Source organism: Oncorhynchus nerka, unplaced genomic scaffold (genome assembly GCF_034236695.1).
Source record: "Oncorhynchus nerka isolate Pitt River unplaced genomic scaffold, Oner_Uvic_2.0 unplaced_scaffold_871, whole genome shotgun sequence".
In the NCBI taxonomy this organism is placed as follows: domain Eukaryota; kingdom Metazoa; phylum Chordata; class Actinopteri; order Salmoniformes; family Salmonidae; genus Oncorhynchus; species Oncorhynchus nerka.
In genome coordinates this window covers 55,149-81,515 of record NW_027040416.1, presented here as the reverse complement: position 1 = coordinate 81,515, position 26,367 = coordinate 55,149, and the positions used below count along the sequence as shown (strand labels likewise).

The 26,367-nt window shown below is 43.0% G+C and overlaps 1 protein-coding gene across 1 annotated transcript in view; it reads right to left on the bottom strand.

The window, feature by feature from the left end:
* Window positions 1-26,367, bottom strand: part of LOC135570966 (collagen alpha-3(IV) chain-like) — a 73,352-nt gene that overhangs the window by 16,702 nt on the left and 30,283 nt on the right. The window contains exons 4-7 of the mRNA XM_065016787.1: window positions 24,444-24,497; window positions 12,168-12,212; window positions 6,032-6,067; window positions 1,146-1,175 (exon numbers count right to left, since the gene is read on the bottom strand). Of these exons, the coding sequence (XP_064872859.1) occupies window positions 1,146-1,175; window positions 6,032-6,067; window positions 12,168-12,212; window positions 24,444-24,497 (165 nt within the window). The remainder of the gene's footprint in view (window positions 1-1,145; window positions 1,176-6,031; window positions 6,068-12,167; window positions 12,213-24,443; window positions 24,498-26,367) is intronic.

Sequence of the window (26,367 nt, the reverse complement as noted above, 5' to 3'; positions counted from 1 at the left end):
CACTGTTAGATACTACTGCACTGTTAGATACTACTGCACTGTTAGATGCACTGTTAGATACTACTGTACTGTTAGATACTACTGCACTGTTAGATACTACTGCACTGTTAGATACTACTGCACTGTTAGATACTACTGTACTGTTAGATACTACTGCACTGTTAGATACTACTGTACTGTTAGACACTACTGCACTGTTAGATACTACTGCACTGTTAGATACTACTGTACTGTTAGATACTACTGCACTGTTAGATACTACTGCACTGTTAGATACTACTGTACTGTTAGACACTACTGTACTGTTAGATACTACTGCACTGTTAGATACTACTGCACTGTTAGATACTACTGCACTGTTAGATACTACTGCACTGTTAGATACTACTGCACTGTTAGATACTACTGCACTGTTATATATTACTGCACTGTTAGACACTACTGCACTGTTAGATACTACTGTTAGATACTACTGCACTGTTAGATACTACTGCACTGTTAGATACTACTGTACTGTTAGACACTACTGCAATGTTGAAGCTAGGAATACAAGCATTTCGCTACACCCACAATAACATCTGCTAAATATGTGTATGTGACCAATATAATTTGATTTGATTTGATTATGCCACAATATAAAGACTCATATATGCTTATAACAAGTTATGAAGCATTATATCGGCAGGCTTTAAGTAAAGTTTTACCAAAACATATATTTTTTAAATCAAACAAACAATGTTTTGAACATTTCAAATGACAAAGAACACTGTAGAGTTGTCATTCACAATGATAACACATGTCCGTACACCATCAATATTAGGAACTCCCATAGTTCTCCAACATAACTCCTGCAGTTGTCATTCCTCCTCTGACAAGGCCTCATATAAACTGCTGTAGGCCTGGGTCTATTGTAAATCTGACCTAGGCAGGGCCATTGTTCCGTGACGAATTACATAATAAAAAGTGCACTTCATCAAATTGATTTGGATCAGGAGGAGAGGGCTGTTTGGTTTCATGTCTGGTTTATTTAACAGCCTGTCAAAACAGCATAGAGAGGTATGTGTTGGTGGGCACATAAGGATATGAGCTTCAGACTCAGTGTACCACATAAAAACAATGAAATGTCAAGGAAAATATGAATATACCTGATCTCCCTTGAGTCCCTCTTTCTCCACCTGAAACAAACAAGAGAAAACAATGACAACTACAATATGACAGTTACAATATCAGTCTAATTGAAGACACATTATACACCATACAAAATAGTTCAATCAGAAGAACAAAACAACATTTGTAGATTGATCAGAATGTGGCAGGTTATGGTTTTTGTAATCTCGTAACAATTCTTTGAAAACTGCTGCTGTGAATTTGGGTCAGAAGGGACTGAGTCCAAGCAGTGCTATTTGAACCCAGGTTAGAGCCTTTCACAGTCACACTCCTACTGGGGATGTGGGTGGAAGGGAGGGGAGCACACACACTCCTACTGGTGATGTGGGTGGAAGGGAGGGGAGCACACACACTCCTACTGGTGATGTGGGTGGAAGGGAGGGGAGCAGACAGACTCCTACTGGTGATGTGGGTGGAAGGGAGGGAAGCAGACACACTCCTACTGGTGATGTGGGTGGAAGGGAGGGGAGCACACACACTCCTACTGGTGATGTGGGTGGAAGGGAGGGAAGCAGACAGACTCCTACTGGTGATGTGGGTGGAAGGGAGGGAAGCAGACAGACTCCTACTGGTGATGTGGGTGGAAGGGGAGCAGACAGACTCCTACTGGTGATGTGGGTGGAAGGGAGGGGAGCACACACACTCCTACTGGTGATGTGGGTGGAAGGGAGGGGAGCAGACAGACTCCTACTGGTGATGTGGGTGGAAGGGAGGGGAGCAGACACACTCCTACTGGTGATGTGGGTGGAAGGGAGGGAAGCAGACAGACTCCTACTGGTGATGTGGGTGGAAGGGAGGGGAGCAGACACACTCCTACTGGTGATGTGGGTGGAAGGGAGGGAAGCAGACAGACTCCTACTGGTGATGTGGGTGGAAGGGAGGGAAGCAGACAGACATACAATCAAAAGGACAGACTGACATATGGACAGACAGACGGACAGACAGACGGACAGGAGACAGTCAGACAGTCAGACAGGTATGTAGACAGACATACAATCAAAAGGACAGACAGACATATGGACAGATGGACAGACAGTCAGACAGGAGACAGTCAGACAGACGGACAGACAGACAGACAGGCAGACAGACAGACGGACGGACAGAGTTGTCTGTCCTCACAAACTACTGTCCACATTCAGGGCCACAGACCAACCTATCAGCTTACACATCCATCCCAAATAAGTGGTGTCCCCTTTCAATTGGCATCCTCGCAAAAACACTGAGGCCTTTTTCTTAGAAGCAGCAGCTGCAGAAAATAGCCATTCATAACATGACACGTGTACAGAATGTGTCACTCACAGGCCCCTGTCTCTGTGCTTAAAGGTGCAATCTGTAGTTGGTACATCCAGTTTTGTACTTTTTTTGGGGGGGGGTGATATATACCCATGATAACTTCAAATGCTTCATGAGCTTAGTTCAACAGTCGTTCCCCATCAAAACCCCAAATATAAGCTTCTATATAATTGTAAACAAACACTGCACATCAGGGGTAGGCAGTTCCTGTTTTTGATTTAATCGACCTGGAAGACCAGGTGTGTTGAATTTAGACAATCACTGAACTGATCAATTAGCTCAGTTGGTCAGGTGTGGTGCCTAGTTAGAACAAAACCCTGCAGTACCTGTGTACTCCAGGAACAGGGTTGCCTCGCCCTGCTGAGCTTCAGAATATGGTTAAAACTATCATTTTGATCTCATGGATGGGCAGTCCTTAGCCGTTTACCAAAACTGTGGCAGGGTGGCAGCTTCAATGTTTTTTTAAAATCACAGATTGCCTCTTTAAAACGGTGGACAGAAATCTATCGTTTAACAAGACGGCTGACAAGCCTTTGGTATCTGTGACAGCGGCTGTAAACATGAATGACAGCTAGGAACCGTGATGCCCCTCTATAAAACACAATGTTCTATCTCACAAAGCACTGCTTTACTAACTCAATTCATTCTCAATGTATAGCATATGTACACAGTACTTGTAAAAGGGAAACTGAATGGGGTATATCGGCTAGTTCATCTATACTACCATTTGGTAGCGTTCGGTAAGTGTTCAGTGATAGTACGTCCACTATCACCACAATGTTGTTTACAAGTCTGTTGTGAGAAGACCTGGTAACGCCAACCATGGTGTTCTCGATAGCCAGGATAGAATTTCTGTTATCCTGATTCCTCTCTTATTAATGTATAATTAGCTAGTGTAAATAGCTCGTCAACGGTGACAGTTTTCGGTTGGGGTTTGGTAAGTATTTGGGTGACATGAAAGGGACGGTGTCACACACACTCTGCCTCGCTCCAGTGCTAATGAGACGTGGCAGGGCAGATAATTAGCTAACCACTCACAGTATACTCTTAATCTTCACCCATCACCTCCCCTATTACCACCAGCCAGGCCCTGTGTGTATTAGTGTGTGTGTGGACGTGCGTGGGTTCATGCATTGTTTGTGTGTGCGCGTGTGAGCATTGTGCGTCTCTGTGAGTGTGTGTGCACCCATGCATGTGTGTGTATATTAATCTACCAGTCTCTCTAGGAGTTTCTAGGCTATGCTCCCACTAAGCTCCCTCTCCCCTGGGCTCATGTTAACAGAACTAGAGAGGACAAGCAGACAGTGCAGCCAGCCCAATTATAGGAGCACTATGCATGAAGCATGCTGAGGCTTCTACTGGGATTCACTAAACGCTGAGGGTCTATTGGGAGAGACTGGCGTCTGGAACTCCTAGACTGAGTCAGTGGGGAGGAGAAGAGAGGAGAGCAGAGGAGAGTTGAGGAGAGGAGAGCTGAGGAGAAGAGAGGAGAGCAGAGGAGAGTTGAGGAGAGGAGAGCTGAGGAGAAGAGAGAAGAAGATAGGAGAGGAGAGTTGAGGAGAAGAGAGGAGAGCTGAGGAGAAGAGAGCTGAGGAGAAGAGAGGAGAGCTGAGGAGAAGAGAGGAGAGCTGAGGAGAGGAGAGTTGAGGAGAGGAGAGTTGAGGAGAGGAGAGCTGAGGAGAGGAGAGCTGAGGAGAGGAGAGCTGAGGAGAGGAGAGCTGAGGAGAAGAGAGGAGAGCTGGGTGCGTGCTTAGCCCCCTCCTGTACTCCCTGTTCACCCAAGTCTAGCTTGGCCACGCGGACTCCAACACCATCATTAACGACACAGTGGTGGTAAGGCCTCCTGCCTATAGGCTGTTTCACCGACAACGATGAGACAGCCTATAGGCAGGAGGCCAGAGACCTGGCAGTGTGGTGCCAGGACAACAAACTCTCCCTCAAAGGCAAGACAAAGGAGATGATTGTGGACTACAAGAAAAGGAGGGCCAAACAGGCCCCCATTAACATCAAAGGGGTTGTAGTGGAGCGGGTCGAGAGTTACCTTTGTGTCCACATCACCAACAAACTATCATGGTCCAAACACACCAAGACAGTTGTGAAGAGGGCACGACAAAACCTATTCCCCCTTAGGAGACTGAAAAGATTTGGCATGGGTCCCCAGATCCCTAAAAAGTTCTGCAGCTGCACCATCGAGAGCATCCTGACCGGTTGCATCACCGTCTGGTGTGGTAACTGCTCAGCATCCAACCATTAGGCGCTACAGAGGGTAGTGTGTACGGCCCAGTACATCACCGGGGCCAAGCTTCCTGCCATCCAGCACCTATATACTAGGCGGTGTCAGAGGAAGGCCCAAAAAAGACTCCAGTCACCCAAGTCATAGACTGTTCTCTCTGCTACCACACGGCAAGCGGTACCGGAGCACCAAGTCTAGGTCCAAGAGGCTCTTTAACAGCTTCTACCACCAAGCCATAAGACTGCTGAACAATTAATCAAATGGCCGCCAGGACTATTTACATTGACAACCCCCCCCCCCCTCCATTTGTTTTTACACTGCTGCTACTCACTGTTTATTATGTATGCATAGTCACTTTACCCCTACCTACATGTACATATGAGCTTGACTAACCTGTACCCCCGCACATTGACCCGGTACCCCCTGTATATAGCCTCATTATTGTTATTTTATTGTGTTACTTTTTTTCCTTTGTAAATATTTTCAGTTTCTTAAAACTGCATTGTTGGTTAAGGGCTTGTAAAGTAAGAATTTCACCTGTTGCATTCGGCATACGTGATTAAATTTGACTAATAAAACTTCAAAGTTGAGACAGAGTGAAGGAAACCATGTCTTCAACTTCTCTCACACATGTAGGTCCACCATGGATGCTACCTGTCACCCCCTTCTCATCTCTTCCTGCCCTTCCCATCGTTCCCCCCAGAGCTCCAGACCAGTGGTCTACCTGCCTGCTCTCCACCATGCTCCAAGCCCCAGGAGAGGTGTGGAGAGAGGGGGTTAACCATCCTCATCTACACCTGTCTAGCCTCTCCTTGCCTGACCTCCCAGACAGCACAGAGGTGGATGGTAATGTGACACTGAGACTGTTCACCTGAGCAGTTCCAAATCCCTCTCTCCCCTCATCCCCCCTCCTTCCCCAGTCCTCATCCCCCCTCCTTACCCTATCCTCATCCCCCTCATCCCTCTCTCCCCTCCTCCTTCCCCTCATCCCCCTCCTTCCCCAGTCCTCATCCCCCTCCTTACCCTCTCCTCACCCCCTCACCCCCTCCTCCTCTCCTCATCCCCCTCCTTCCCCCTCCTTCCCCTCTCCTCCTTCCCTCCTCCTTCCCCTCTCCTCATCCCCCCTCATGCCCCTCCTTCCCCTCTCCTCATCCCCCCTCATTCCTCCTCCTTCCACTTTCCTCATCCCCCCTCCTCATCCCCCCTGTCTGTGTGTGTGTGTGTGTGTGTGTGTGTGTGTGTGTGTGTGTGTGTGTGTGTGTGTGTGTGTGTGTGTGTGTGTGTGTGTGTGTGTATAGATTCATATGAAGACAGCTGCATAAAAGACTGCATACTTACACTTAGACCAGGCAGACCTTGAAGACCCATATCGCCCTGTGGGAGAGAGAAACTGTTGTTTTTTTATGGTTGAACTCATTAGTTATTCATCAATTTATTGACTCTTATATGGATCTTTCCTCAGCACCTATCATACACAGCGTATAGTACAACACGGAACGTCAAGAGTGACTCTTATATGGATCTTTCCTCAGCACCTATCATACACAACGTATAGTACAACACGGAACGTCAAGAGTGACTCTTATATGGATCTTTCCTCAGCACCTATCATACACAACGTATAGTACAACACGGAACGTCAAGAGTGACTCTTATATGGATCTTTCCTCAGCACCTATCATACACAACGTATAGTACAACACGGAACGCCCCTGACTCTTATATGGATCTTTCCTCAGCACCTATCATACACAACGTCCTTACAACACGGAACGTCAAGAGTGACTCTTATATGGATCTTTCCTCAGCACCTATCATCCACAACGTATAGTACAACACGGAACGTCAAGAGTGACTCTTATATGGATCTTTCCTCAGCACCTATCATACACAACGTAGAGTATAACACGGAACGTCAAGTGATACACATTCAGACGATTCATTTTGAAAGGAAAGGAATTGCTGATATTCAATCATTCTCTTAGACCGTAAATACTGGCAGAGATTATTACTACTCTAAATAAATGTCTGAAGAAGTTACCTCCACGTCGAGCCAAGCGGCGGTGCTTGCGGGAGGGCTTGTGCATGCAGAGCTTTAAAGGTCAGTCAAAATAAACAGCACCTTGTGTTACTGCTTCATTTAGCTGTGTGTGTGTGTGTGTTGTCCACCACAGCTGGGTTCAAATACTGTTTCACATCATTTCAAAAACATTATCTGGGCTTGATTGAGCTTGCCTGGCATAGCATAACTAAAGGAATAGTTCCAAATAGTATCAGGAACCTATGTCTGGTCTTCATACCACATGACATCCTATTCCCTAGGAACCTATGTCTGGTGTGCTGTCCATCCTATTCCCTAGGAACCTATGTCTGGTGTGCTGTCCATCCTATTCCCTAGGATCCTATGTCTGGTGTGCTGTCCATCCTATTCCCTAGGAACCTGTGTCTGGTGTGCTGTCCATCCTATTCCCTAGGAACCTATGTCTGGTGTGCTGTCCATCCTATTCCCTAGGATCCTATGTCTGGTGTGCTGTCCATCCTATCTAAATAAATGTCAAGCGGTCCCTAGGAACCTATGTCTGGTGTGCTGCCCATCCTATTCCCTAGCACCTATGTCTTGTGCTTCCATCCTATTCCCTAGGAACCTGTGTCTGGTGTGCTGTCCATCCTATTCCCTAGGAACCTATTTCTGGTGTGCTGTCCATCCTATTCCCTAGGAACCTATGTCTGGTGTGCTGTCCATCCTATTCCCTAGGAACCTGTGTCTGGTGTGCTGTCCATCCTATTCCCTAGGAACCTATGTCTGGTGTGCTGTCCATCCTATTCCCTAGGAACCTATGTCTGGTGTGCTGTCCATCCTATTCCCTAGGAACCTATGTCTGGTGTGCTGTCCATCCTAATCCCTAGGAACCTATGTCTGGTGTGCTGTCCATCCTATTCCCTAGGAACCTGTGTCTGGTGTGCTGTCCATCCTATTCCCTAGGAACTTATGTCTGGTGTGCTGTCCATCCTATTCCCTAGGAACCTATGTCTGGTGTGCTGCCCATCCTATTCCCTAGGAACCTATGTCTGGTGTGCTGTCCATCCTATTCCCTAGGAACCTATGTCTGGTGTGCTGTCCATCCTATTCCCTAGGAACCTGTGTCTGGTGTGCTGTCCATCCTATTCCCTAGGAACCTATGTCTGGTGTGCTGTCCATCCTATTCCCTAGGAACCTATGTCTGGTGTGCTGTCCATCCTATTCCCTAGGAACCTATGTCTGGTGTGCTGTCCATCCTATTCCCTAGGAACCTATGTCTGGTGTGCTGTCCATCCTATTCCCTAGGAACCTGTGTCTGGTGTGCTGTCCATCCTATTCCCTAGGAACTTATGTCTGGTGTGCTGTCCATCCTATTCCCTAGGAACCTATGTCTGGTGTGCTGTCCATCCTATTCCCTAGGAACCTATGTCTGGTGTGCTGTCCATCCTATTCCCTAGGAACCTATGTCTGGTGTGCTGTCCATCCTATTCCCTAGGAACCTATGTCTGGTGTGCTGTCCATCCTATTCCCTAGGAACCTATGTCTGGTGTGCTGTCCATCCTATTCTCTAGGAACCTATGTCTGGTGTGCTGTCCATCCTATTCCCTAGGAACCTATGTCTGGTGTGCTGTCCATCCTATTCTCTAGGAACCTATGTCTGGTGTGCTGTCCATCCTATTCCCTAGGAACCTATGTCTGGTGTGCTGTCCACCCTATTCCCTAGGAACCTATGTCTGGTGTGCTGTCCATCCTATTCCCTAGGAACCTATGTCTGGTGTGCTGTCCATCCTATTATATAGGAACCTATGTCTGGTGTGCTGTCCATCCTATTCCCTAGGAACCTATGTCTGGTCTTCATACCACATGACATCCTATTCCCTAGGAACCTATGTCTGGTGTGCTGTCCATCCTATTCCCTAGGAACCTATGTCTGGTGTGCTGTCCATCCTATTCCCTAGGAACCTATGTCTGGTGTGCTGTCCATCCTAATCCCTAGGAACCTATGTCTGGTGTGCTGTCCATCCTATTCCCTAGGAACCTGTGTCTGGTGTGCTGTCCATCCCATATAAGGAATAGGTTGCCATTTGGGACTCTGTCCTGGTTAAAGGTCAATGTTTGTGTCAGGAAATGAAGACTGTTTGGGGACAGTCCTTTACGTCAGGCAATGTGTGTGTGTGTGTGTGTGTGTGTGTGTGTGTGTGTGTGTGTGTGTGTGTGTGTGTGTGTGTGTGTGTGTGTGTGTGTGTGTGTGTGTGTGTGTGTGTGTGTGTGTGTACTTTCTGTCAGGGCATGTGGTGTGTGTGTGTAAGTGTGTGTGTGCTCTTTCTGTCAGGTGATGTGGTGTATGTGTGAGTGTGTGTGTGTGTCTCCTTTCTGTCAGGTGATGTGGTTGGTGTGTGTGTGTGTCTCCTTTCTGTCAGGCGATGTGTGTGTGTGTGAGAGAGAGAGAGAGAGAGAGAGGCAGGTGGATAACATGATATTATCAGATCTGATGGACGATTTTCCCATGACACAACGTAAACAGTACCTCTCAACTCCCCGGTCTACTCTAATCTGTTTCTTCTACTATCTATTCTCACATGCACAAGATGGATATTTCTCCATTATAGTATATAAAACTTTCCCTCTGCCTGATTTTCAAATAACATATGTTCACTATCCATTGAATTACGTTTTGTAAGGATGTGTCCTTTTAATGAACACATGTGTCCTTTTAATGAATACATGTGTCCTTTTAATGAATACATGTGTCCTTTTAATGAATACATGTGTCCTTTTAATGAATACATGTGTCCTTTTAATGAATATATGTGTCCTTTTAATGAATACATGTGTCCTTTTAATGAATACATGTCCTTTATAATGAATACATGTGTCCTTTTAATGAATATATGTGTCCTTTTAATGAATATATGTGTCCTTTTAATGAATACATGTGTCCTTTATAATGAATACATGTGTCCTTTTAATGAATACATGTGTTCTTTTAATGAATACATGTGTTCTTTTAATGAATACATGTGTTCTTTTAATGAATACATGTGTTCTTTTAATGAATACATGTGTCCTTTTAATGAATACATGTGTCCTTTATAATGAATACATGTGTCTTTATAATGAATACATGTGTTCTTTTAATGAATACATGTGTTCTTTTAATGAATACATGTGTCCTTTTAATGAATATATGTGTCCTTTTAATGAATACATGTGTCCTTTATAATGAATACATGTGTCCTTTTAATGAATACATGTGTTCTTTTAATGAATACATGTGTTCTTTTAATGAATACATGTGTTCTTTTAATGAATACATGTGTTCTTTTAAAAAACAAGTTTCCTTTAAATAGAACCTCCTTAATGGTGTGTCAGATCAGTGCGAGACTATAAGTGTACTGGATAACTGAAGTCAATGAAGAAGTGTTATGTCCTGCTTTAAAAAAGGACTTCCTTCACTGCTTGTCTTACATGCCATTTACCAGACGTTTTATCCAAAGAATCTTATAGTCAGGCGTGCATATATGTTTTACTTACGGTCCCAGGAGTCGACCCCACTATCGTGGCATCGCCAGACCGATTCTCTACCAACTGAGCTACAGTATTTTCTTTACAATGACTTGCAACCATGGTACAAAGTTTTTAGACATTTGTCAAACTTTATTTCACTAACCAATTAGGTCTATATGATCTGGAAAGTTAAGATTATTTATGACTGATTAGTTATTCATGACCGTTTTGGTTGTATTCACAGTTGTCACCCAAAATAATCACATTTTCCCCTCCTCTGATAGCTCTACAAAATAGACTCATTTGGTTCTCTCTCCCTCTCACTCTCTCTCTCTCCTCCCTCCCTCTCTCTCTCTCTCCCTCCCTCCCCCCCCCTCTCCCTGCCTCCCCCCCTGCCCCCCTCTCTCCCCCTCTCTCCCCCTCTCTCTCTCTCTCTCTCTCTCTCTCTCTCTCTCTCCCCCCGCCTCCCTCTCTCTCTCCCCCTCTCCCCCCTCTCTCTCCCCCCCTCTCTCTCCCTCTCTCCCTCCCTCTCTCTCTCTCTTCCTCTCCCTCCCTCCCTCCCTCCCTCCTCAGAGAACCAAACAAATAGCATAGCTCATTAAAACTTCAAGGCTGGAAGACTGTGCACATAACCCTACAATCATACAGCCGCTCCCTCACCAATAATGAAAGTGTGAGTTAATGTGTGTATGTGTGCATGCCTGAGTACCGTACGTGTAAATATGAACAATACGGTAACTAATTAGAGAACGGAACACATTCCATCTCTTACAGAGCAAGGAAATCCCACTGTGCTATTAGATTGATTTTTTTCTATGTGTATTTTGAATTGCAATAAGAGGAAGTTGTCTACTGTAAATCAAATTCCCTTTCAATGAACAGGCTATAAAGACGGCTGATAATCACGTCTCCACTGTTTTTATGAATGCTTTAAATCCCCAGCTTGATGGACCCGTCTAGACTTTTCCAATGATGGAAATGGTTGAACTCATGTACCCATTTAGAGGTCTAATGATATGGTAGTAGAATGGGTTTACACTGACCACCAGTGAGGCATGAGGTTTTATAGAAGGGTGTGTCTGGTATAAATAATTGGCACGTCTGACTGATCAGAAATACTATATTGGACTCTGTACAACGCTATAATCTGGGCTGGACAGCAGATCAAGTTTGTAATGTGCTATGATGATAGTAGTTCCTTTCCAATGATGTTCAGTCTGTTTGGTGAAATGACCAGTGGTCAAACAGATTGGATTCTGAGGTCAGAGGATCAGTAATGCTACCTGGGTGGTGTGCTTTGTCACATGACCCGTTTATTCCTAATGTTGGTATCTATCCATGAGTGTACATGATTGTACAATGTTAATATACAAAGCCACCCTGAAAAAGGCGATGCATGTTGAAATGTTGGTTAAGTTTTCCTATCAAATAGTTGGGAACATGTATGGAGTACACAACTGTCTATCTTTCTCTACAGTTGACTCACCGTTAGTCAGAACCTAGCCTACAGTTTACTGTCTGTTAGTCAGAACCTAGCCTACAGTTGACTCACCGTTAGTCAGAACCTAGCCTACAGTTTACTCTCCGTTAGTCAGAACCTAGCCTACAGTTGACTCTCCGTTAGTCAGCACCTAGCCTACAGTTAACTGTCTGTTAGTCAGCACCTAGCCTACAGTTGACTCTCTGTTAGTCAGCACCTAGCCTACAGTTTACTGTCTGTTAGTCAGAACCTAGCCTACAGTTTACTGTCTGTTAGTCAGCACCTAGCCTACAGTTTACTGTCTGTTAGTCAGCACCTAGCCTACAGTTTACTCTCTGTTAGTCAGCACCTAGCCTACAGTTTACTGTTTGTTAGTCAGCCCCTCTACAAAACAGTTTGGGGTGTGCATCAGCTCATGCTATTTACTAATGTTTAAAACCAAACCATAGATGAGGATTATGACTTACTTGATCACCTTTGGGGCCAATAGGACCTGAGTCTCCTTTCAAACCCTGGGAACAAACAAATACTTCAGACACCTTTATGTTGTCAATAAAGAGATCAAAGACAATAGACACCTTTCTGCTGTCAAAAAAGATCAAAGACAGACACCTTTCTGTTGTCAATAAAGAACAAAGACATTAGACACCTTTCTGTTGTCAATAAAGAACAAAGACATTAGACACTTTTCTGTTGTCAATAAAGAACAAAGACATTAGACACCTTTCTGTTGTCAATAAAGAACAAAGACATTAGACACCTTTCTGTTGTCAATAAAGGGCAAAGTCATTAGACACCTTTCTGTTGTCAATAAAGAACAAAGACATTAGACACCATTCTGCTGTCAATAAAGAACAAAGACATTAGAAACCTTTCTGCTGTCAATAAAGAACAAAGACATTAGACACCTTTCTGCTGTCAATAAAGAACAAAGACATTAGAAACCTTTCTGCTGTCAATAAAGAACAAAGACATTAGACACCTTTCTGTTGTCAATAAAGAACAAAGACGTTGCCAATAGTAATATAAATCACCCAGAGCCATTTTAATGTGAGATCAACATCCTCTACTGGTATAGCACTGAGTGTCAGTTTCTCATCTGCAGGTCTGGATCGATATTTATGATGCAGGAACATATTCATGATAAACTGATCTGCACATCCGCTTAGATATATGATATTCTATAGGTTTATAGTGGTATTCTATAGGTTTATAGTGGTATTCTATAGGTTTATAGTTATAGTGGTATTCTATAGGTTTCAAGTGGTATTCTATAGGTTTATAGTGGTATTCTATAGGTTTATAGTGGTGTTCTATAGGTTTCTAGTGGTATTCTATAGGTTTCTAGTGATATTCTATAGGTTTATAGTGGTATTCTATAGGTTTGTAGTGGTATTCTATAGGTTCATAGTGGTATTCTATAGGGTTATAGTGGTATTCTATAGGTTTATAGTTATAGTGGTATTCTATAGGTTTATAGTGGTATTGTATAGGTTTATAGTTATAGTGATATTCTATAGGTTTATAGTGGTATTCTATAGGGTTATAGTGGTATTCTATAGGTTTATAGTTATAGTTATATTCTATAGGTTTATAGTGGTATTCTATAGGGTTATAGTGGTATTTTATAGGTTTATAGTTATAGTGGTATTCTATAGGTTTATAGTGGTATTGTATAGGTTTATAGTTATAGTGATATTCTATAGGTTTATAGTGGTATTCTATAGGGTTATAGTGGTATTCTATAGGTTTATAGTTATAGTGATATTCTATAGGTTTATAGTGGTATTCTATAGGGTTATAGTGGTATTCTATAGGTTTATAGTTATAGTGATATTCTATAGGTTTATAGTGGTATTCTATAGGGTTATAGTGGTATTCTATAGGGTTATAGTGGTATTCTATAGGTTTATAGTGGTATTCTATAGGGTTATAGTGGTATTCTATAGGTTTATAGTTATAGTGGTATTCTATAGGTTTATAGTGGTATTCTATAGGGTTATAGTGGTATTCTATAGGTTTATAGTTATAGTGGTATTCTATAGGTTTATAGTGGTATTCTATAGGTTTATAGTTATAGTGGTATTCTATAGGTTTCTAGTGGTATTCTATAGGTTTATAGTGGTATTCTGTAGGTTTATAGTGGTGTTCTATAGGTTTCTAGTGGTATTCTATAGGTTTCTAGTGATATTCTATAGGTTTATAGTGGTATTCTATAGGTTTGTAGTGGTATTCTATAGGTTCATAGTGGTATTCTATAGGGTTATAGTGGTATTCTATAGGTTTATAGTTATAGTGGTATTCTATAGGTTTATAGTGGTATTGTATAGGTTTATAGTTATAGTGATATTCTATAGGTTTATAGTGGTATTCTATAGGGTTATAGTGGTATTCTATAGGTTTATAGTTATAGTTATATTCTATAGGTTTATAGTGGTATTCTATAGGGTTATAGTGGTATTTTATAGGTTTATAGTTATAGTGGTATTCTATAGGTTTATAGTGGTATTGTATAGGTTTATAGTTATAGTGATATTCTATAGGTTTATAGTGGTATTCTATAGGGTTATAGTGGTATTCTATAGGTTTATAGTTATAGTGATATTATATAGGTTTATAGTGGTATTCTATAGGGTTATAGTGGTATTCTATAGGTTTATAGTTATAGTGATATTCTATAGGTTTATAGTGGTATTCTATAGGGTTATAGTGGTATTCTATAGGGTTATAGTGGTATTCTATAGGTTTCTATAGTGGTATTCTATAGGGTTATTCTAGGTTTATAGTATTCTATAGGTTTATAGTTATAGTGGTATTCTATAGGTTTATAGTGGTATTCTATAGGGTTATAGTTTATAGGTATTCTATAGGTTTATAGTTATAGTGGTATTCTATAGGTTTATAGTGGTATTCTATAGGGTTATAGTGGTATTCTATAGGTTTATAGTTATAGTGGTATTCTATAGGTTTATAGTGGTATTCTATAGGTTTATAGTGGTATTCTATAGGGTTATAGTGGTATTCTATAGGTTTATAGTTATAGTGGTATTCTATAGGTTTATAGTGGTATTCTATAGGTTTATAGTGGTATTCTATAGGGTTATAGTGGTGTTCTATAGGGTTATAGTGGTATTCTATAGGGTTATAGTGGTATTCTATAGGTTTATAGTTATAGTGATATTCTATAGGTTTATAGTGATATTCTATAGGTTTATAGTTATAGTGATATTCTATAGGTTTATAGTGGTATTCTATAGGGTTATAGTGGTATTCTATAGGGTTATAGTGGTATTCTATAGGGTTATAGTGGTATTCTATAGGTTTATAGTTATAGTGATATTCTATAGGTTTATAGTGGTATTCTATAGGGTTATAGTGGTATTCTATAGGTTTATAGTTATAGGTATTCTATAGGTTTATAGTGGTATTCTATAGGTTTATAGTTATAGTGGTATTCTATAGGTTTATAGTTATAGTGATATTCTATAAGTTTATAGTGGTATTCTATAGGGGTTATAGTGGTGTTCTAAAGGGTTATAGTGGTATTCTATAGGGTTATAGTGGTATTCTATAGGTTTATATAGTTATAGTGATATTCTATAGGTTTATAGTGGTATTCTATAGGGTTATAGTGGTATTCTATAGGTTTATAGTGGTATTCTATAGGTTTATAGTGGTATTCTATAGGGTTATAGTGGTATTCTATAGGTTTATAGTTATAGTGATATTCTATAGGTTTATAGTTATAGTATTCTATAGGGTTATAGTGGTATTCTATAGGTTTATAGTTATAGGTATTCTATAGGTTTATAGTGGTATTCTATAGGTTTATAGTTATAGTGGTATTCTATAGGTTTATAGTGGTATTCTATAGGTTTATAGTTATAGTGATATTCTATAGGTTTATAGTGGTATTCTATAGGGTTATAGTGGTGTTCTAAAGGGTTATAGTGGTATTCTATAGGGTTATAGTGGTATTCTATAGGTTTATAGTTATAGTGATATTCTATAGGTTTATAGTGATATTCTATAGGGTTATAGTGGTGTTCTATAGGGTTATAGTGATATTCTACAGGGTTATAGTGGTATTCTATAGGTTTATAGTTATAGTGATATTCTATAGGTTTATAGTGATATTCTATAGGGTTATAGTGGTGTTCTATAGGGTTATAGTGGTATTCTATAGGGTTATAGTGGTATTCTATAGGTTTATAGTTATAGTGATATTCTATAGGTTTATAGTGATATTCTATAGGGTTATAGTGGTGTTCTATAGGGTTATAGTGGTATTCTATAGGTTTATAGTGGTATTCTATAGGTTTATAGTGGTATTCTATAGGGTTATAGTGGTATTCTATAGGTTTATAGTTATAGTGGTATTCTGTAGGTGTCACGCCCTGAACATAGATAGATTTTTATTCTCTATGTTGGTTAGGGCGGGGTGTGACTAGGGTGGGCATCTAGGTGATTATATTTCTATGTTGGCCTGGTATGGTTCCCAATCAGAGGCAGCTGTTTATCGTTGTCTCTGTTTGGTGATCATATTTAGGCAGCCATTTCCCCTTTGTGCTTTGTGGGATCTTGTCTAGGTATAGTTGCCTGTGAGCACCACTTTGAGCTTCACGTTTCTTTTTTTTTTTTTTTAACTTTATTGTTTTTGTTCTTTGAGTTTCTCTTCCCAATAAAAGGATGGAAACATACCACGCTACATCTTGGTCCACTCCTTATAACGATCGTGACATTAGGTTTATAGTTACGGTATTCTATAGGTTAATAGTTAAGGTAGAAAATATTTTGACACTTGATCATGTACTGATCTCATAAGCCATTCAAATAATCCAGACCATAAACCAGGTTATTAACACCATACGGTGTGTCAAGGGATTTTTCTCATCACAGTACCTGAACTGACCATGGATTGAACAGAATGTCTTTAGTTTGTAGTGGATTAAACTGTGCGGTAACAGACTAGAACCATGCACTGGGAGGGACATGTAAAAATATATATATATTTTTTTATATACATTTTTTTTAACTAGGCAAGTTAGTTAAAAACAAATCCTTATTTACAATCACGGCCTACACCGGCCTAACCCGGACGACGCCGGGCCATTTGTGCACCGCCCTGTTGGACTCACAATCACGGCCTACACCGGCCTAACCCGGACGACGCCAGGCCAGTTGTGCACCGCCCTGTGGGACTCACAATCACGGCCTACACCGGCCTAACCCGGACGACGCCGGGCCAGTTTTGCACCGCCCTGTTGGACTCACAATCACGGCCTACACCAGGCCTAACCCGGACGACGCCGGGCCAGTTGTGCACCGCCCTGTGGGACTCACAATCACGGCCTACACCGGCCTAACCCGGACGACGCCGGGCCAGTTTTGCACCGCCCTGTGCGACTCACAATCACGGCCTACACCGGCCTAACCCGGATGACGCCGGGCCAGTTGTGCACCGCCCTGTGGGACTCACAATCACGGCCGCTTGTGATACATCCTGGATTTAAAAGCCCCATTTCCACTGGATGGGATATAGCCCTGGTCATGTAAATGGTTTATTTCTAGGGAGAGGTTTCATACACCCACTAAAGCCAGTGGACCGCTGGAAGACTAGCTGTCGTCATGGTACCTCTTCAGCAAATGCAGACATCTGGACCTAGTACAATACTCACTCAATTATTACACAAATGTTAAGGGTTCAGAATGAGAAAAAACATTCTGAATAGGTATTTACATTTGTTCTGATTCCACTGTCCAAATATCGTCCTACATGTTTTAACACTCTGTATTCAACCTACTGTATAGATCCATCCTGGCACAGTTCACCACCTGTAAGACCTGGGTTCAAAAACTGTTTGAATCATACTTTATCTGGGCTTGATTGAGCTTGCCTGTCTTACTGGACCAGTAGGATAGTCTCAAAACTGCAAACACCGCCCTTTGGCACTCCAGACAGGCTAGAGCAAACTTATAAATTGTTTTAAAGATTTCAAATAGTATTTGAACCCAGGTCTGCTGCTTAACACTGTGGTGGTATGAAGGAACAAAATAGAGAAGGTAGTGGGCTGATACTGAGGCCACTTCTAAATGATGTATGTTGTTGATCTTTAGAGAAAGGTCCCCTCTCTCCCTCTCTGCTGTCTGCTGAAGATAATGATGTCTTTAGGGAGAGAGTGAACCTTTTCCTCCCTTTTACTCTCCCTTCATTTTCCTCTGATTTCCTCTCCCCTCCTCTGTCCCGTCTCCCTCAGAGTAACCCAGTTAGAAAGAGATGCAGAGAGGGATCGGAGAAGAGAGAGGCGGAGGCTGGACCTTTATCCTTCCCTGTCCTGTCTCCCTAGGATCAGACCAGTAAAGACCATGATATCTCTGTCCTGTCTCCCTAAGATCAGACCAATAAAGACCATAATATATCTGTCCTGTCTCCTTAGGATCAGACCAGTAAAGACCATGATATCTCTGTCCTGTCTCCCTAAGATCAGACCAATAAAGACCATGATATCTCTGTCCTGTCTCCCTAGGATGAGACCAGTAAAGACCATGATATCTCTGTCCTGTCTCTCTAAGATCAGACCAATAAAGACCATAATATATCTGTCCTGTCTCCTTAGGATCAGACCAGTAAAGACCATGATATCTCTGTCCTGTCTCCCTAAGATCAGACCAATAAAGACCATGATATCTCTGTCCTGTCTCCCTAGGATCAGACCAGTAAAGACCATGATATCTCTGTCATGTCTCCCTAAGATCAGACCAATAAAGACCATAATATATCTGTCCTGTCTCCTTAGGATCAGACCAGTAAAGACCATGATATCTCTGTCCTGTCTCCCTAAGATCAGACCAATAAAGACCATGATATCTCTGTCCTGTCTCCCTAGGATCAGACCAGTAAAGACCATGATATCTCTGTCCTGTCTCCCTAAGATCAGACCAATAAAGACCATAATATATCTGTCCTGTCTCCTTAGGATCAGACCAGTAAAGACCATGATATCTCTGTCCTGTCTCCCTAAGATCAGACCAATAAAGACCATGATATCTCTGTCCTGTCTCCCTAGGATCAGATCAGTAAAGACCATAATATCTGACCAGTAAAGACCATGATGTCCTGTCTCCCTAAGATCAGACCAATAAAGACCATGATATCTCTGTCCTGTCTCCCTAAGATCAGACCAATAAAGACCATAATATATCTGTCCTGTCTCCTTAGGATCAGACCAGTAAAGACCATGATATCTCTGTCCTGTCTCCCTAAGATCAGACCAATAAAGACCATGATATCTCTGTCCTGTCTCCCTAAGATCAGACCAATAAAGACCATGATATCTCTGTCCTGTCTCCCTAAGATCAGACCAATAAAGACCATAATATATCTGTCCTGTCTCCTTAGGATCAGACCAGTAAAGACCATGATATCTCTGTCCTGTCTCCCTAAGATCAGACCAATAAAGACCATGATATCTCTGTCCTGTCTCCCTAGGATCAGACCAGTAAAGACCATGATATCTCTGTCCTGTCTCTCTAAGATCAGACCAATAAAGACCATAATATATCTGTCCTGTGTCCTTAGGATCAGACCAGTAAAGACCATGATATCTCTGTCCTGTCTCCCTAAGATCAGACCAATAAAGACCATGATATCTCTGTCCTGTCTCCCTAGGATCAGACCAGTAAAGACCATGATATCTCTGTCATGTCTCCCTAAGATCAGACCAATAAAGACCATAATATATCTGTCCTGTCTCCTTAGGATCAGACCAGTAAAGACCATGATATCTCTGTCCTGTCTCCCTAAGATCAGACCAATAAAGACCATGATATCTCTGTCCTGTCTCCCTAGGATCAGACCAGTAAAGACCATGATATCTCTGTCCTGTCTCCCTAAGATCAGACCAATAAAGACCATAATATATCTGTCCTGTCTCCTTAGGATCAGACCAGTAAAGACCATGATATCTCTGTCCTGTCTCCCTAAGATCAGACCAATAAAGACCATGATATCTCTGTCCTGTCTCCCTAGGATCAGATCAGTAAAGACCATAATATCTGTGTCCTGTCTCCCTAAGATCAGACCAATAAAGACCATGATATCTCTGTCCTGTCTCCCTAAGATCAGACCAATAAAGACCATAATATATCTGTCCTGTCTCCTTAGGATCAGACCAGTAAAGACCATGATATCTCTGTCCTGTCTCCCTAAGATCAGACCAATAAAGACCATGATATCTCTGTCCTGTCTCCCTAAGATCAGACCAATAAAGACCATGATATCTCTGTCCTGTCTCCCTAAGATCAGACCAATAAAGACCATGATATCTCTGTCCTGTCTCCCTAAGATCAGACCAATAAAGACCATAATATATCTGTCCTGTCTCCTTAGGATCAGACCAGTAAAGACCATGATATCTCTGTCCTGTCTCCCTAAGATCAGACCAATAAAGACCATGATATCTCTGTCCTGTCTCCCTAAGATCAGACCAATAAAGACCATGATATCTCTGTCCTGTCTCCCTAAGATCAGACCAGTAAAGACCATGATCTCTGTCCTGTCTCCCTAAGATCAGACCAGTAAAGACCATGATATCTCTGTCCTGTCTCCCTCAGATCAGGCCAGTAAAGACCATGATATCTCTGTCCTGTCTCCCTAAGATCAGACCAGTAAAGACCATGATATCCCTGTCCTGTCTCCCTAAGATCAGACCAGTAAAGACCATGATATCTCTGTCCTGTCTCCCTAAGATCAGACCAATAAAGACCATGATATCTCTGTCCTGTCTCCCTAGGATCAGACCAGTAAAGACCATGATATCTCTGTCCTGTCACCCTAGGATCAGACCTGTAAAGACCATGATATCTCTGCCTCCTTGCTTAGAGGCTGGGGCTCAGACCACATATCTAGGCAGGAAGAGAGAGAGAGGGAGCTGGAGAGACAACTCTTGTTAGCCTCTGCTCAGTGCTCTTGGGCCTTATGACAGGCAGGCAGGGAGGGATGGGAGGCTTTGAGTCTTCGCTCTAGCACTGACTCTAGCGCTGACTTTAGGGTTTACAGTTGGTTACATTGGTTACATATCACCAGGCAAATTCAATACCTGGTATTTGAAATGATTTCAAGTAGTATTTGAACCCAGGTCTACTCTGCTCAGTCTCTCTCCTCTCTGTCTCTCCTGCAGCAGCACAGTGTGAGACACTACAGGGAGCTGTGTACGCTAGCCTTGCTAATTACACACGGCGCTGTGCCTCCCTCGCTCAGACAGCGCCCAGGCCACAATACCTACACACACATACCTACACACACATACCTACACACACCCACACACGTGGCACTGCGCCTTCCTCGCTCCCACAGCGCCCAGGCCACAATACCTACACACACATACCTACACACACATACCTACACACACATACCTACACACATGGCACTGTGACTCCTTCGCTCCGACAGCGCCCGGGCTACAACACACACATGCACACACCTACATATACCCATACACGTGGCACTGCGCCTTCCTCGCTCCGACAGCGCCCAGGCCACAACACACACACAGCACTGCGCCTCCCTCGCTCCGACAGCGCCCAGGCCACAACACACACACAGCACTGCGCCTCCCTCGCTCCGACAGCGCCCAGGCCACAACACACACACAGCCCTGTGCCTTCCTCGCTCCGACAGCGCCCAGGCCACAACAACACAATCTGGCAGCTCCCCAGTACACACTCTACATCTACCGCTTCAGCTAGCAAATAAACAGAAGGGAGGGGGAGAGAGAGACAGAGGGGGAGGGAAGAAGGGAGGGGAGAGTGAGGGAGATGGTGGGGAGGGAGAAGTGGGGCTAGAGAGAGAGTAGGGGAGAGAGAGAGAGAGAGAGACAGAGAGAGAGAGCAGCAGAGGAGAGAGAGAGAGAGAGAGGGATAGAGAGAGAGAGAGAGAGAGAGAGAGAGAGAGAGAGAGAGAGAGAGAGTAGCAGGGGAATTTCTCAAGACAGCAGACTAATTATGTTTACTTACTTGCTGCCTGAGTCCCAAATGGCAACCTATTCGCTTTATTGTGCTCTGGACTAAAGTAGTGCACTACATAGGGAATAGGGTCCCATTTATGGCGCACACTCTGCCACTTTCTAACCAGAGTGGCTGCCTGGCTGGTGGTAATGGCACTTTAGACAAGAAGGGTGAAGTTTTGTCATGTGTGGAGAGACTAAGAGATGCACCGTTAGAGTTACAGTAAGGGGTTTGTCTTGTCTGTTGTGTCTGCGTTCCTAATGGCACCCTGTTCCCCACATAGTGCCCTACTTTGACTAGAGCCCTATGGGCCCTGGTCAACCCTACTGGCCCTGGTCAAAAGTAGTGCACTACATAGGGAATAGGTTGCCGTTTAGGTATGCGATTTGTGTCATGTGAGTGGGAACTGCCTTCAAAGCTGCGTTGGAACCAGATCCCGTAAGGGTAACAGATATCTAGAGTGGCCAGGCCCAACGAATACCACAGAGGTTACTGCAGAAAATGCTGTTTACAATGTTTCCATTGGCTCAGCGATTCACCTCCATAGCTGAACATCACCCATAACCTTAGGTTGTGAGGCTGATCCTTGTGTGAACGTCTATTGGAAAACAACCTGATCATTAGTGTTCAGATGTAGACTTAACATTTAGCAGAAGCTTTAATCGAAAGCGATTTACAGTCATTACCTGCATACATGTTTTTGTATGGGGTGGCCCCGGGAATCAAACCCACAATCCTCACATTACAATCACCATGCTCTACCCACTGAGTTCCAGAAACCACACCGAAAGGCTGACCACAGTGAGAAAGTCTAGAGGGAAACGTCCTAATTGACACTTGATATCACTGACTGTAAGTGTAAATCTCAGATTTTACAGTAGAGCAACACTCAGAGGAAGCGTACCTTATTGCAAAGGTTATATTTAATACTTCAACACATAAAAACAACAGATGGGATGATATAGAGCTGCAGTCATCGTCTTTACGGAGCCACCAGACGTGTTCTTTCTCTGTCACCTGATACGTCTATGACTGTACAAGCTGAGGACATATACATGTGGAACGTGGATTGCTTAGGGCACGGTTACATGGCTGTAGTCTTCCACTGAGCCAGGCCCCGTAGTTAGTTCTCGTATCAGAAAAACGATACTCGCTCACATGGCAGTCATGCATACAAGACATTCTGTCTTCTCAGGTGTCCCCTTTACCCTTAAATATCACATGCTAGCTTTAAATAACAACTTTAACCTAATATTAGCACGGACGGGGAGGGAACAGAGGGGACAGGCAAGAGAATGTTCTAAAAACAAGTAAATAGGCCAAACTAAATTAACCTGGCTGAGCGCCTTCCAACACCCTTCCAACCTAAATTAACCTGGCTGAGCGCCTTCCAACACCTTTCCAAACTAAATTAACCTGGCTGAGCGCCTTCCAACACCCTTCCAACCTAAATTAACCTGGCTGAGCGCCTTCCAACACCCTTCCAACCTAAATTAACCTGGCTGAGCGCCTTCCAACACCCTTCCAAACTAAATTAACCTGGCTGAGCCCCTTCCAACACCCTTCCAACCTAAATTAACCTGGCTGAGCCCCTTCCAACACCCTTCCAACCTAAATTAACCTGGCTGAGCCCCTTCCAACCTAAATTAACCTGGCTGAGCGCCTTCCAACACCCTTCCAACCTAAATTAACCTGGCTGAGCGCCTTCCAACACCCTTCCAAACTAAATTAACCTGGCTGAGCGCCTTCCAACACCCTTCCAAACTAAATTAACCTGGCTGAGCGCCTTCCAACACCCTTCCAAACTAAATTAACCTGGCTGAGCCCCTTCCAACACCCTTCCAAACTAAATTAACCTGGCTGAGCGCCTTCCAACACCCTTCCAACCTAAATTAACCTGGCTGAGCGCCTTCCAACCTAAATTAACCTGGCTGAGCCCCTTCCAACCTAAATTAACCTGGCTGAGCCCCTTCCAACCTAAATTAACCTGGCTGAGCCCCTTCCAACCTAAATTAACCTGGCTGAGCGCCTTCCAACACCCATCCAACCTAAATTAACCTGGCTGAGCGCCTTCCAACACCCTTCCAAACTAAATTAACCTGGCTGAGCGCCTTCCAACACCCTTCCAAACTAAATTAACCTGGCTGAGCGCCTTCCAACACCCTTCCAAACTAAATTAACCTGGCTGAGCGCCTTCCAACACCCTTCCAACCTAAATTAACCTGGCTGAGTCCCTTCCAACCTAAATTAACCTGGCTGAGCCCCTTCCAAACTAAATTAACCTGGCTGAGCCCCTTCCAACACCCTTCCAAACTAAATTAACCTGGCTGAGCCCCTTCCAACACCCTTTCAACCTAAATTAACCTGGCTGAGCCCCTTCCAACACCCTTCCAAACTAAATTAACCTGGCTGAGCCCCTTCCAACACCCTTTCAACCTAAATTAACCTGGCTGAGTCCCTTCCAACACCCTTCCAAACTAAATTAACCTGGCTGAGCCCCTTCCAACCTAAATTAACCTGGCTGAGCCCCTTCCAACACCCTTTCAACCTAAATTAACCTGCACATTTATTTAGGCCACTGTTTATATTATTAACAATGCAAACGAATAAACAGCATACGATAGTAAAATAGCAAAGATAGGACCTTACATTTATTTAGGGCAACTGACTATGTTTATAATGTTAATAATGAATGATGCAGAATAATAAACAGAATGGGATTCAAAACAGTATCTTACATTTATCCCAGGTTTCCCCTCTGCACCAGGCTCCCCAGCTGGTCCCTTCTCACCCTGCAGAGGAAAGAGCAAGTTGAAACTCAGGTCCTACACAAGCACGCCATCATTTCCATGCATTATAAGTACAGATGTGCAGTAACAACATGTTGTTTTGAAAGGTCTGAAGTCTCCTCTGGAGACTGTTCCAAGGTGGTTTATCCAATCATTGATGCTCTTACTGCCAGGGCCTCTTACAAGGGATACTGATCACAAGCATCATGACAAAATGTCAACTTCATCTATAAACACAATTTATGTCTCCAAACCCAACCCTAAATCTAAATCCTGATTCCTATCCTGAAAGATGAGACCTGATATGACCGGTCTGTCTTCATGTTGTAGCAAAGGTCTCATCTTCAGCGGTTTATTTATCGAAGTGATATGTCCTCTACAGAGACATTCAACTAAACAGTGCTAAAGTTCACAGAACAGACAAGAACTCGTTGACATCTTCCAGTCGTCTGCTCTCTGTTTCACTCCCAAGTATATTAAATAACCCACTCCAAGGCAACAGGCTAAAACAAATTCAGAAATGATCCTGTTTATTTGTTTCCATGAAATATCTGTCTGAATGTGGAGTCCTGGTTGTAAACAAATTAGGACTATGTCGACATTATAAATAAATGATGGGGGCAGGGGGTGTGTGTGTGTGTGTGTGTGTGTGTGTGTGTGTGTGTGTGTGTGTGTGTGTGTGTGTGTGTGTGTGTGTGTGTGTGTGTGTGTGTGTGTGTGTGTGTGTGTGTGTGTGTGTGTGTGTGTGTGTGTGTGTGTGTGTGTGTGTGTGTGTGTGTGTGTGTGTGATAATGAAGTGTTTCTGATGGACTTAATTATCTGACAGTGCACACCCTTGTTTCACATCGTGATTGTAATAGATGTATGTGTTCATCGTTGGTGTGTGTGTGTGTGTGTGTGTGTGTGTGTGTGTGTGTGTGTGTGTGTGTGTGTGTGTGTGTGTGTGTGTGTGTGTGTGTGTGTGTGTGTGTGTGTGTGTGTGTGTGTGTTCATCGTCCAGGTTGATAGAGAAGACACTATCACACAGCTGCATAACCAAATCATATCATAAACCAGGAAGTAGCACGCAGCAGTGTTATGATGAAGCTCTCTCTTGGCAGTCACCATCGTTTGAAATACATTCAGTATAGAAAGTGACATCCAAACGTTGCTGAATAAACAGGCATCGTAACAATGCTCCATTTCCACCTGTTTCATAAAAACCTCAACAACTTTATATGGACAATAAACTTTATTACTTGAAACAAACATGTTGATAATATGCCAATTCAAACAACAATGATTATCAAGCTGTTGAATAAACAGGGCAACACTTGCCATCGCATGCAGGTATGATGTATTACAAGGTTGAAAATGTCCTAGAGAGAAATAGCATACTGTGAGCCACATGATAAGACATAAAGCATTATAGCTGCAGGCTTTAAGTAAGATATTAGCATTAGTTTTCCACTCTGCATAATAAACATTGAATCTATTCCGTGTTTGAGACAGTCCAGTAATTCCAGAATAGTCCAGTAATGTCAGACTGATCCGTTTAAAAGGCAGGTTTCCTGGACACAGATTAAGCCGGATCCTGGACTAAAGAACATGCTCAATGGAGAATCTTCACGAGGACTAGGCTGTGTCTGTGTCTGTGAAACCAACCCTATGAGAACTAGGTTGTGTCTGGGAAACCAACCCTATGAGAACTAGGTTGTGTCTGGGAAACCAACCCTATGAGAACTAGGTTGTGTCTGGGAAACCAACCCTATGATGACTAGGCTGTCTGTGTCTGTGAAACCAACCCTATGAGAACTAGGTTGTGTCTGGGAAACCAACCCTATGAGGACTAGGTTGTGTCTGTGTCTGTGAAACCAACCCTATGAGGACTAGG